General features: G+C 39.8%; 1 protein-coding gene across 1 annotated transcript in view; it reads right to left on the minus strand.

Annotated features, from left to right (window-relative positions):
• Positions 1-3,188: 3,188 nt before the first annotated feature.
• The window catches only part of adgrb3 (adhesion G protein-coupled receptor B3), a gene marked incomplete in the record, with an annotated part of 135,320 nt that continues 126,152 nt past the window's right edge, over positions 3,189-12,356 (minus strand). Inside the window, 9 exon segments of the mRNA XM_014002695.1 lie at positions 3,189-4,283; positions 6,527-6,631; positions 7,446-7,481; positions 7,575-8,254; positions 9,019-9,058; positions 9,797-9,892; positions 11,018-11,189; positions 11,482-11,580; positions 11,905-11,990. Coding sequence (XP_013858149.1) covers positions 4,095-4,283; positions 6,527-6,631; positions 7,446-7,481; positions 7,575-8,254; positions 9,019-9,058; positions 9,797-9,892; positions 11,018-11,189; positions 11,482-11,580; positions 11,905-11,990 — 1,503 coding nt within the window.

A 12,356-nucleotide genomic window follows, 5' to 3' on the forward strand; every position in this document is an offset into this window, starting at 1 on the left:
ATCTGAATATCATTAGTTCATTTAAACACATAAATAACATCTGCACATTCTTTTAAAAAAACACCTTAAACTAGAAATAAAATATATTCTGTGGAAATWAAGGGAAGGCAGTGATGCATTGTTTGTAAATAGTCTCATCATTWTTTATTGATAAGCTTTGCAGAATTTTTCACAAAAACCTTAATTGCTGACCCTTTGAAAAAACAATGAATACATAATAAGAAATGTCTACCTTCGTTGCAAATTATTACTATTCCCTTGTTTCGTTTTTCCAAATTCTTGTTTCATGCTTGTGTATTGAAGGAATTACTAGTAATGAAGAATCACCCAAACTTTGACATAGTGAGTTATGTTTGCAATTATTATGCAAGCAAAGGCAACATAAATATGGTAAAATTCAGATTTTTTTCCCCCACAAAAGAAATGCAGTGACAGTGTTGTGGTTGATATCGGACACTGGATGGCAGCGATCATTTGGGACCTTCAGACAGGACTGTTTGAGACAAAAACAACAAAACTAAACATAACTTTGTTGTGGAAATCTCTAAGTGGGCTCAGAAATACCTCTGATAATAAAAAATAATAAGGTTCACACAAATAAAAAAACATTTTAGTCAGCATTTGAAGACATAGCATTCATGGAATGCATATTACCCAGAGATTTAGGCAATTTGTATCTATAAAGAGGAATTTGCTTTAGTCAAATCTTGAAAGTAGTATATATCTTATACAACTATCAACRACAACCACTCCTGCCCCACAGAGCACCCCTCCCCCGAAGCATTGCTGTAAAGACGTGCTGAAGAGGAAGTGTCAGAAATGGTAGGAGGTTCTTAAAGAGACAAACACCAGTTTTAATGCATTTAGGGCGGCTGTGGTGAAGTGGTTAGGGGAGTCGTCCTGTAACTGGAAGGTTGCCGGTTCAATTCCGCCGTTCCAGCCGTCTCAGTTGTTGTGTCCTTGGGCAGACACTTCAGCTGCCTTGCCTACTGATGGTGGTCAGACGGTCTGGTTGCACCGGTGCGTGGCAGCCCTGGTCAGTGTGCCCCAGGGCACCATCAGTGTGTGAATGATGTTTAAAGCACTTTGGGGTCCAGAGGGACTTGATAAAGCCCCATAAGTTCAGTCCATTTTACCATTTAGATAGGCTGTGATGCAAAGTCAAATTTATTTTTGATACATTTTCAAAAAAACTGAAGGCAACAAAGTTACTTGATTGTGGTACAGAATTAAATGCCCTGAAAACACATAATACCCCCTTAAATCACAGAAAATGTTAGAAACAACACCATGTCCTATATAACCACCTCATAAATGCACCTCGGCTCCCTGAGTGTGTTTATAGGCTTTTATCCCTGAGACTAAAGCTTATCACTTCTATGAGAAGGTCTCCAGCATGAAAAGGTATAAACAGAGGCAGCAGGGAAGTGACAACATGTTTAAAGGCACCCCACAGGATGCTGGCTTCTCATTAAAAAAGGAGGCTGAAATCCTAGCAGAACCTGTAAGACTATTGTATATATTTAACCTAAATATGTCTAAACTGTTAAGCACTGTAAATCCAGACACTGATGTCTCAATTAGCTCTGTTTAATCATTTTCTGTTGCGACATCAGTTGTGAGTCCTCATTTATGCCTGCTTATTTGTCTGGTTCCAACATTTTTCCCTATTTTTTTATTTTTTGGTCCTCTTTCTTCACAAACTGTAAAGCCTCGTCTCCTTCCTCCTCCTCCTGGCTCTTCCTCTCGTCCTCCTCGGTGTGCCTCTCTGCTTCTCGAAAAGGGAAGAGGAGCTCACGGCGCTCTTCTTGTTGCCAGAGTGCCAGCCARGGTGCACAGAACACCAGACAGTACAAACAAGATTTTTTGCCCTCCACTCTGGCAGCTTCCTCCCATTAGTGCTCCGTCTGGACCTGGCTCACTGAGGGAGCTGATCGGATCAGAACCCACTGCTGGCTCAGGGACATATCAAAAGTTTTAATGTTAGTTAAATTTCGAAGCTGAATAAATTGGGTAGATTTTTGTGGGGTGAGGCAGGGAGCTGTAAGCTGCAAAGGGAAGGTTTGTGAGACTCACTGGTTCGGCTACTTCAGTCTTAAAGGGATCCCRGATTAGTTGTAATGTTAGACTTTATTTGGAAAAACATATATATTTTAACAGCAATGTAAAAATACTGTTGGCTGTTTAGTTTTGTAAATTTTTAAAAATATATTTTAACACGGACGGAGCCATTTTTTTTACACACAAAGCATTCTGGGTAAATGATGACATCGATAGGTCCTCAGTGTGAGCAAGCTATATCCACTCTGAAGGTTAATCTTGGACAATATCTGATGATCGACTCTTAAATGAGACTAGAGAGCATTGACAGAGGAGAGAAGGTAGAAACGACTCAGCCTGTAACTGAAAATATGGATGGAGGACAACAGAGCTGCTTCATGGAAGAAGAACCTCAGCTTGGCCAGCCTTTGCGCTAGCTCGACAAACAAGCTAAACTTAGGGCTAAACTGCAGTCATTTTTGTGTTCCCCTCTCTGTCATGTCATGGCCTGGAGGACCTCAGTGATGAGAGGAGAATGTGTAGCGCTGAGCTAATACATATATATGGTGATAGCATCGGGGCTAACGCTAAAGCTAACAGGCTAAGCTGAGGTTCTTCTTCCATGAAGCAGCTCTGTTGTCCTCCATCTATATTTTCAGTTACAGGCTGAGTCYTTTCTACCTTCTCCTCTCTGTCAACGCTCTGTGGTTTCATTTAAAAGAGCTGATCGTCAGATATTGTCCAAGATTAACCTTCAGGGTGGATATAGCTCGCTAGCATCCTCGCACTAATGACCTATCCACATCATCATTTACCCAGAATGCTTTGTGTGTAAATAAAATGGCCCCGTCTGTGTAATATATTTTTATTTATTTTAAAAATGATAAAACTTAGCATCCTACAGTATTTTTAGTCTTTTACAGTTAAAATATTTTTTTATTAAATAAAGTCTAAAGTTATAACTAATCATGGATCTCTTTAAATCAATAGTTCACATCTTTAAACAATCATTCTGTTGCCTTTTGAACAGCCTCAGTTTGGAGTAGTGTTCCTGTTATGTKCATCATGTGAATCATAAGCATTCAAACAGCGATGAGCAATGCACTCCACAACCAACACACACCATAAAATCGACACGAGCTCTGAAGCAGTACGAACATATTTCCTCTTTTATTTACATTCCTTTTCAAATGTTAACATTTTTCGCTATAATTTCTGGTCAGGTTGGCATTTTTTTTCTCATTAAAATAAATTGGCACAAGTAAAACATATGTAGACAAAAGTTTATTTACACCATACAACATTTTGTTTTTAAATATTTTATACAGAGCTGCAGATGAGAGAGCTTGCCGGGATCCTTCAAGCAGATTCTGCAGTATTAAAGTTGTGAAATATATTATTTATATAAAAGTGAGTATTATCTTTATTGCATTTAAAGCAATGAAGAATGTAGCTTGACAAACATTCATTTTAATATGACAGGAAAAAATCCTCTTTGCCTCCCATGTTTTGTATTATAAAGTAAAAAGTGTAGTAATGGCCAAACAGACTGTTATAAACTTTTAAAAACTGCATAAGTATATACATTGTGCTCCCGGGTCCAGTTTTTTGGAAATCAAAACTGGACTCGATGAAGCTGGGACGACATGGCCTGAAATGTCATTTGCTTTGTGAGGTTTCATCTAGAGAGTTTACAGTTTTTTCTGTTTTTTTTTTAAGCCAATTTCTCGACGGATAATTTGAAACACATGATGGTAAATATTGTACACCAGGCTGCCCCACACTAAGTACACTAGTGAGAATACAAAAAGTAACACTGATGTTTTTATCCCTTTATTTTCTCTTTTTTTTCCATCTCTCTCTCTCACTCTCTCTCTCTCTGTCTCTCTCACCAGTCCTTATATTGTATTGGCACATAATGTCCCTGCCACACTCGTAAGATCCAGATATGTTTGCCAAGGCTGTTAGAAAAGTCTGTTGCTTTATTCAGTGCAAAATACATCCCTTTTCCTCCTCTCCGAGTTTGCATTTTTTTGTCCCTCCTTCTGCTCCGTCTAGACTTCTGTTTGGAAGTCTCCCTCCTGTACATCCAAGGGTAAGTTGACACACTTCTCCCACTCTGCGGGCGTCATCTCCAGTGAGTCCTTGGTGTCAGATTCTAGTACATTCATAGTGGCGTAGTTCTGGTACTCACAGGCTGGATTGTAGCTCTCCCATGGGTTCTGTTTTGGCATTGCCTTGTCCTGCGAAGAGGGCCAACAGCATGCAGCATTAGTAGCGTCAAATCCCGCTGTGGCTAAATTGCTACTTTTCACTCAAAATTGACTTTTTTTGGTCAAGTCAATTTATTCATAAGGGCATTATTTATGAACTGCTACCATCGCTAATTGAAAATAATGGATTAATGCTGAGAGAAGCATCAAATAACAAAAGATAATGGCAGTGTATTAAATGGGAACATGCTTAAACTATTAACATGAGCAGATCTGCGGTTTCCCCTGGCTCAGAAACAAACACACTGGATGTGTGCTGCGTGTGTGAGCCATTCATTCATCTGAATGGGCTCTCATTGACTGTCCCAAAGACACAAGAGCAAATCAGGGAAAGAAGCTGCTCCCCCATCTGGGAAGATAGAATGGCTCCTAATGTTTGCTGCCAGCTCTGCAGTTTTAAGCTAAAAAAAAGGCTACTGCATAATTATTGTTTTCGATAAGAAAGAGCTTTCACTGTAACTAAGCAACAGTTGGCAAACTGTACTGTATTGCAGCGGGGGGATTGAAATATGTCGGAAAAGAATCATGCGCAACCCAAAAGGCTAATGCACAATTGACATGTTCTAATGTTCTGTCTTTGTCCGTCAGCTAAATTGCTATACAGTATGTCGCGTTAAGTTTAACTATATCGCTATTTGTATCATATTTGCTACGCAGGATTCTATGACCTATATTTTATCATTGTGATCAATATTCTCCTCAAAAACCTGTTGCATATCATGTGAGACCTGTATTCTGCCCTCTAGTGGATTAACAATGTACTGCAGGAAGTGGAACCTCTTTTATTTATTTATTTTTTTTTTTGCCTTTTCAAAATGTCTGCTGACATGAGGTCATCCACATATTTTTTTCAGGAAAACTTTTGCTAATTTTGGAGATGTTATGGTAAGAATAACATCAATATTGTTTGTATTTTTTAAAGAAATACTTTCTGTGTTGAAACAATGCATAATTACTTAAAAATATTTTTTAATAGTACAGTTAAACCGTGTTAAAAATGTGTTTCAAACTTGATACTGCAGTAAGGTGCTCCAGTCCTGAATTGTCATGTAGCATTTTAGTAATTTTAGTAATTTAATCAACAGTATTCTTGCCACAATACAACTACACACTATTTTGGATGATTGATTAATTACTGAAATGCCATTTGAAAACACATTTTGGCTATTTTCAAAGTGGTTCCTTTGAAATTATAATCTCTATGCTGTACTGACTAATTATTTACATGTTAGATGTCAAAGACAATTGAGGAAGAAGAGAGGAAAAAAAGAAAGTAAGAAAATGTCATCAATTTGATAATAGATGGCAATTTTTTATAAATTATAAGGTACATCTGTGCTTGAACAGGGACAGAAACTGTTTTTGTGCCTACCAGGAAGTGAAATAAATGGCTGTAAAAACTTCATTGTAAAAATAACAAAGAAATAAACCTCCTAGAGTGTTCTAAACTTGTTATAAGTTATGGGCAAAACTGTCTTTTGTTTCTTAATTTAACTTTGTTGTGAGCAAAATGGCACCAAAACAGCCCAGTGTATCAGATTTGATACAAAAAATATATCATAAACAAAATGATGTGGCAAAATTTTTTTTTTTTTTGGATTTACATCTGACTATTTTTTAAAGGGTTTATAAAAAAAAGGAAAAGATAAACCTGCTGCTCATCTAAAACAGACAGATTAGGCCTGATGTACTCTTTGTCTACAGCTCCAGCCAGGTGTGGAGACTGACGGGCAGACTTTTAGTTTGCAGCAAGCTTAATTAGCCTGACTTCTAGATTGATTGAACATAAAGTTGCTGTGAGAGAGCAGCCACATTAGGGTAATATTTGTATAGATGCTGATAGAATAAATAATCTGCCATGCATTAACGAAAAAAAAAGGAATGGGTTGGCTAAGTAGATAAATGTGCATGTAAATAAAAGTGTATTCATGGCCTTGCATTGGAATGGATGCACTCCACTGTAGCAAAACTTCCAAAGGTCTTTTTCCTCTTTGAGATTTGGCCTCATGGAGAAAACGCATCAGTGCTTATAGAAGGCAGTCCCTCGGCTGCCGTCAGGCTCGTTACATATACGAAGGCACACGTTTGCTACATACCCACTCATTTGCACAATCACACAGAATGTGTTCCGCACCAAATATCTAAATAAGAGTATTTGGATGTTGCTCTCTTTAATTAGCAGACAGCCACCCCCCTGGTTTCCTGTTACTCACCATGGTGCCCATATTTGGTATGTCTCGAAATCGATCCAGGGTTTGAAATTTCTGATTCAGTTCCTGGAACAGCTCCATGTGTCTTTTCCTGGTGTGCATGACTTTCTGCAATGGCAAGGGTTTTTTCTTTGGTATTGACAGCCAATAATGGAAATGCATCTTCCCTCTCCATCCCCTCCAAACGCTGATCAATTTGTAAGTGTCATGGTAGTTTACTTATAGGCCAGGACTGAAACAATTTTACTTGCCTCTGCATATATACCAATGACTGCCAAAATAAAGGAAACACCAAGATAATTAATTGTCGTTTTAGAGGATACCAAACGGCCAAACATAATTCTTCTGTGATAAATGACTTCATTTGGAGTTTTGTTGGTGTAAGGGAAATCCTTGTGATCAAACCTTGGCACAAGTTGTCCATTTTAAAGCAGTGGTGTGCATCTAAGCTTAAAGAAAATGTGACCAATGCCAAAATAGCTCCCGGCAGCTTCTCGTTTCCTGTATTTTGACTGAGTTTATACATATATATGCAGTAAAGCATGTTTTTAACAATGCAAAGGAAATGGTAAAAATGTGTGTTTTGCAAGCCAATATAATCATTGCTGACCAGTGATGAAATCAGACGTGAAATGCGCAAATGAATTTAAAAGCATAAAGTTTGAAAATCAACATATAGCTAATGGATGGAAGGAGATGGAGGAGGATAGGATGTTGATGAAGACTACTGCCCTGTTTGTCAGCTGACAGCCTTGCTTTTACTTTAACTACGCAGTATGTCAARAAATCCAGATGAGTCAAGGCTGTGCAGCTTCAATAAGCTTAAGAGGCACGAGTACTAGTAAATCAAATGGCTAACACAACAGCAAAAATGGGATTTTTTTCTGCGTTGACTTCAGAAAACACATAACCACTTACATACCTCAAAGTCCAAATCAGAATATCTCGACTTTCTTCTCTGTAAAAGTCAAATATAAAGAAGTCAACTTATTAGGTTGTCAGTTTTTAATATTAGCATGTTTTCTGTATTTCATCTTCATGTTATATGTACCTCTAGGGAGCTCATAGATATTGTAGATCCAGTGTCGCTCCTAGAAAGACCCCCGGTTTCTTCCATCTCAGCAAGGAAGTTCTTAACAGCAGTACGGGGTTCAAAGGGCAGGTTTTGCATTTGCTCTGGAGCACTGGGGTACTGTTGCTCCAGGTTCACATTCATGTGGTCCATGCCCATCGAGCCGATACTGTAGTCGGGGCTGATCTTGTAGTGCTTTAGCCTCTCGTGCGGCAGTGTCTCCATCCCCGTGGTCAGCTTGGTCTCCTCCTTGATGAGGGTGGGCAACGTGGCCGACCCCGACACGGCGCCCACGGAGGCGCGGGGCATGACGATGTAGTCCGTCTCCATCATCGYGCCCTGCCCCGGATGGCCGTCCATGTCGTGGGCGCCCATGTCGTGGTCGCTCTGGCGCAGGGCGTCGTCGGTGCACAGGTAGACGGCGCGGCGCATGTCGGCGCCGCTGTCCGACAAGCACTGGTCTTTGAGCTCGCCCAGTCCCATGGGCATGTGCAGGGCTGAAGGCTGCTGGATGATCACTTTGGAGATGATGTTGCCGGGCAACGTGGAGTAGTTGAGGCCCTCGGGCGCCTTCTCGTCCTCCTCGTCATTGAGGGAAATACGGGAGAGGGTTCCGGTTATGGTGGCGGCGCGACAAGAGCCCATGTCTTTGTGGAGAGCTGAAGGACAGGGTGATACGAGGATTAGTCACAAAACCCGGCTRCATTGTTTGTTTTAGACTTTCACGCATGTGACCGAAACAACAAGAGAATTCAAATWAATATTAAGGAATACTCTAAGGAATTTTTGCTGCTTAGGGAAAACTGTAATGACAAGATGAATAACTGTGAAAATCTTATGAGTGTGAATTACACAAATTACACAAAAATAGCAGACACTGGAGTCTCTGGAGAATGTTATTGCAAATAAGCAATTCTGGTTCCATTCTCTCCCAGAAATCCCCTCTGCCATACAGTGRGAGATGTCCTATAATGCTGACACATTGGTGATGACCTTGTAATGCACCACGTATTCCAAAATACAAGTGTTATTTATTCAGGAATAACCTTTGAATGGAAGAGCTCCTCCTTGTCCCAACTGAACGTTTTAATCTTTTATTCATAAATCACTAAGAATTGAATGTATTTTCACAAAAGGTCTAAAAGAACATTAGATAAACAAACAGAACCCTAACAGAATGATGTATACACTGCTTTTCTCTTAGACTGCAGCACTACTATCTGCCGTACATAAATTCGGGACCAAAATACAGCAAATATAATAAAAATTAAACAAATAGCAAAAACCTGTTTTGAATATTTTGTTCACAGAAAAAAGTAGGTGTTTTGGTAACTGAAAAAAGTCATATGTCAATTATTTGTTATTCTAAAACTACTGTATAAAAATTATATATTTTTTGAAATGGAAACCATCTGTTCTGTACCTGATCGGCAGGCGATGTCCACATCTTTCTCAAAATCTGTCTGTAAGGCAGAAAACAGTCAAACGGTCAGTGTATATCTTTTCAATAACATACAAAAAAGGGCGGAGCTTAGCTATAATGAGCTGAAAATCAGTATGCGTTTTTGCTTGGGAATTTATTTTTCTTTACTGGAAGACAGCAACATATCAATTAAAAAAAAAGTGCTGCTGAGGCGTTTGAGAAGCGTTTGAGCTTACTGGTGAGAACTATTGAACGGAGCAGCCTTGACACGGTTCTGTGAAAATGATTTTACTCAAAGGGAAGTATTAGAATCCAAATAAATCAGGGTTATAGTTTGCAGGATGAAAATAGTAGTGTCCTAATTCAAAAGTTGGCTGAAAACACTCCTGTATTGTCTCAGGACATGGGAGAAATGCACGGAAAACATCGACAGTCAGATTAATTAATCAYGAAAAAATGGGGCGTGGGGCTTTTAAAAACCAAAAGGAACCAATGAAATTCATCATAGGTTTGAGTTGCTATAACTGCAGGTAAAAATAGCATATGGAATATCAAAAATCTAATGAGCACGATGCTGCGAAGTGTAGAGGCCACGTCAAACTGGAAAAATAAAACAACGTAATAGACAACGAAAGCACAGACAGCYCATAAGTTAAATCAAGGTTAGTGGGGAGCAGATGGGCTGTGCATGCGTATTATAAATAACAAGGGGACATATGAGCCTGTTGAAATTACAGAGTCTCTAATGGTTGCAGATAACAGGGGTAACTGGGCCTACCATTATCTGAGCATGCCCATTAGGGAAGGTTCCTGTTGCATCACCACTGATCGGATCTTGGCAGTTTCTCAGCCGACATCTGAACGCATCTTGAACCTAAACAGGTAGAACATGTCAAATCGAGTGTTTTAAAGGGATTTGTATAGATAGCATCATTGGTTTAGAACAGAGGTGCCCACACTTGTTCCCTGAGAGGGCCAAAATTAACATTAATCTGAGGGCCGTGGGACAAATACAATAATATAATACACGGAATGCAAATACTTCTTAAGTAAAGTTGTTTTATTTTTATGAATAAGCTAGCAGCCAGTGCGGTTGCCCACATACTTCTTCTTTTTTTTTTCAGCCCATGGACATGGAGAAAATTCAACATATACTCAGGCAGCAAATGCTCATGGGACTTTTCATGAATTAAAATTTAAGTATATGTGATCTTACAGGGTGTGCAAATCTAGATGTGTGCTTAAATCTAATTTAAATTTCTCTTGTACTTACTTGTATTTTATGTTTAATCTTAACATAATTCAAAAATAAAGTGAGTACCATGAGTTAAGACTATCTGACTTCAGCTCCTTGTACCTATAGTTGGACCAATGGTTGAAAAGTAGAAACAGCGTTTCTACTAGGGCTGCACAATATATCGAAAATTTATCGTCARTGCGATAATAGRCTGTGCAATATGCATATCGCAACAARTGCATAAACTGCAATAAATGGTTGACTCAAAAACTTGCATTTATGCYTTTTGTCATTRAGATGGAAGCTTGAAATATTTCAGAGCCCTTCATGTATCTGGTCAATTTAAAAAGAAATCAGGCTGGAATGGAAATGATTATTTTTWATGTTTTTTTTTGGGCTTTGAACCCGGAGCAGAAAGATATCAACACTACATATACATACATATTTTTTCATTTATCACAAGTCATAACGTCATCGCAATAATAAGCACTGCTATCGCACATCGCAGGTTTTCCTAATATCGTGCAGCCCTAGTTTCTACACAGGACAGGAGATTACAATCTAATAACCAGGACAACTGCTGGTGGGATCAGATCAAATGGCTTGGCGGGCCAKTTTTGGCCTGCAAGCCCCACTTTGTGCACTTCTGGTTTAGAACTTATTAGAAAGTTAAATGGTACTGGGGCGATTGGCTCTATTTTAAAAATAATTTTAAAGATCGATAACAGGAAGAACCAAGGTAAACCCGAACGTCTCCTTTACCTCTCGCCGTAGGATGCAGTGCACCATCACGATGACGAAACCCTGCAAGGAGTCAAAGACGGCGAAGAGGATCTGAAAGAGGATGGAGCGTTTGTCTGTCATGGCCAGCACTGCAGACATCCAGGTCAAAGCCAGCAGAGGTAGGACGACACATGAGCTCCACAAGGACGCCCTGGAAGAAGACGGGAAGGTTTGCGTGTGTGAGGAGAGAGGAGGGGGAGGGTAAACAAGATAAGGTCTGGAGAGCTGAGTGGAATCTCCAGGCTGTTAACTGCATACCAATGTTTCTGTAAGGCATTTAAAGACTACGTCTATGCCAGAGTTCTGATGCGCCGAGAATGCAACCAGAACCTAAATATAGAGCACTTCACAGTGGACTGTAGCAGTGGACACGTTGTATATGAAAAAAAAAAGACTCCCTGCAGCATCGTTTTATTGATTCACAGACACTGACAGGCACTTACATTGCGTTGCTGGCTGTAGTTGCTGATAAAGCAGTTGTTGATACAACACCGCATTTGGCACACTTGAGAGTTAATCCGGTATGCGGCTCGCTCATCTGTCTGTGGGACACAGAAACATCGAGACACCATCGTGACAAACAACACCAAACATCCACCTGCCTTCAAATCCTCTCAACAACATTAACAGCAGCGGCAGAGGCCGACAGAGAGTGGGCGTCGTAATGATTTTCATCCTGATTCTGCCAAAGAAAGACGAAGGCACGTCGTTCCCGAGAGGGTTCCGACCTCTTTATGTTTATGCCTCGATTTCTTCCTCTGCTTTCATACATTTATGCAATCAAAGCATGCATTATATTTTTGAATAATGTTGAAAAAGTGTAGAAGGTAAAAAAAGCAGGTACTAACAAGGACGTGCTGTCATACCCTGCTCGATGCTTCATCTTCTTGTCCAGGATTCCATCTCTGGACACGAGTTTATTAAACACTAAAATGCCAATCACCATGTTAACCTGTCAACAGAAACAACAACAACACAAACKAATAGATATAAATTTAAGCTTCTGGCTTTATCGAACATATAGGCTTGTGTCCAAAATGGCAGGCCGGGTCCTCCGAAGGCCGAATTCTTCGGCCGCATYCGTCATAGCGCCGCYACGAAGGACGTCCAAAACCGAAGACTCCTCCGATGCGGCCGACAAATTCGTCCTTCCTTTGGCCCAAATCGAAGGACAGGTCTGATGGATCCTTCCCGGCCCAGCATATCCCATAATGCATTGCGGCTCGACCAGAGATTTTTTTAAGCTAGTAATGGCGGACGAAGCGAGAGAAAAGAATATGTTTTAATTAAAAATGTGGCGATATAAAAATTAATTTTT

The sequence above is a fragment of the Austrofundulus limnaeus genome, unplaced genomic scaffold (genome assembly GCF_001266775.1).
Source record: "Austrofundulus limnaeus strain Quisiro unplaced genomic scaffold, Austrofundulus_limnaeus-1.0 Scaffold0, whole genome shotgun sequence".
Taxonomy (NCBI): domain Eukaryota; kingdom Metazoa; phylum Chordata; class Actinopteri; order Cyprinodontiformes; family Rivulidae; genus Austrofundulus; species Austrofundulus limnaeus.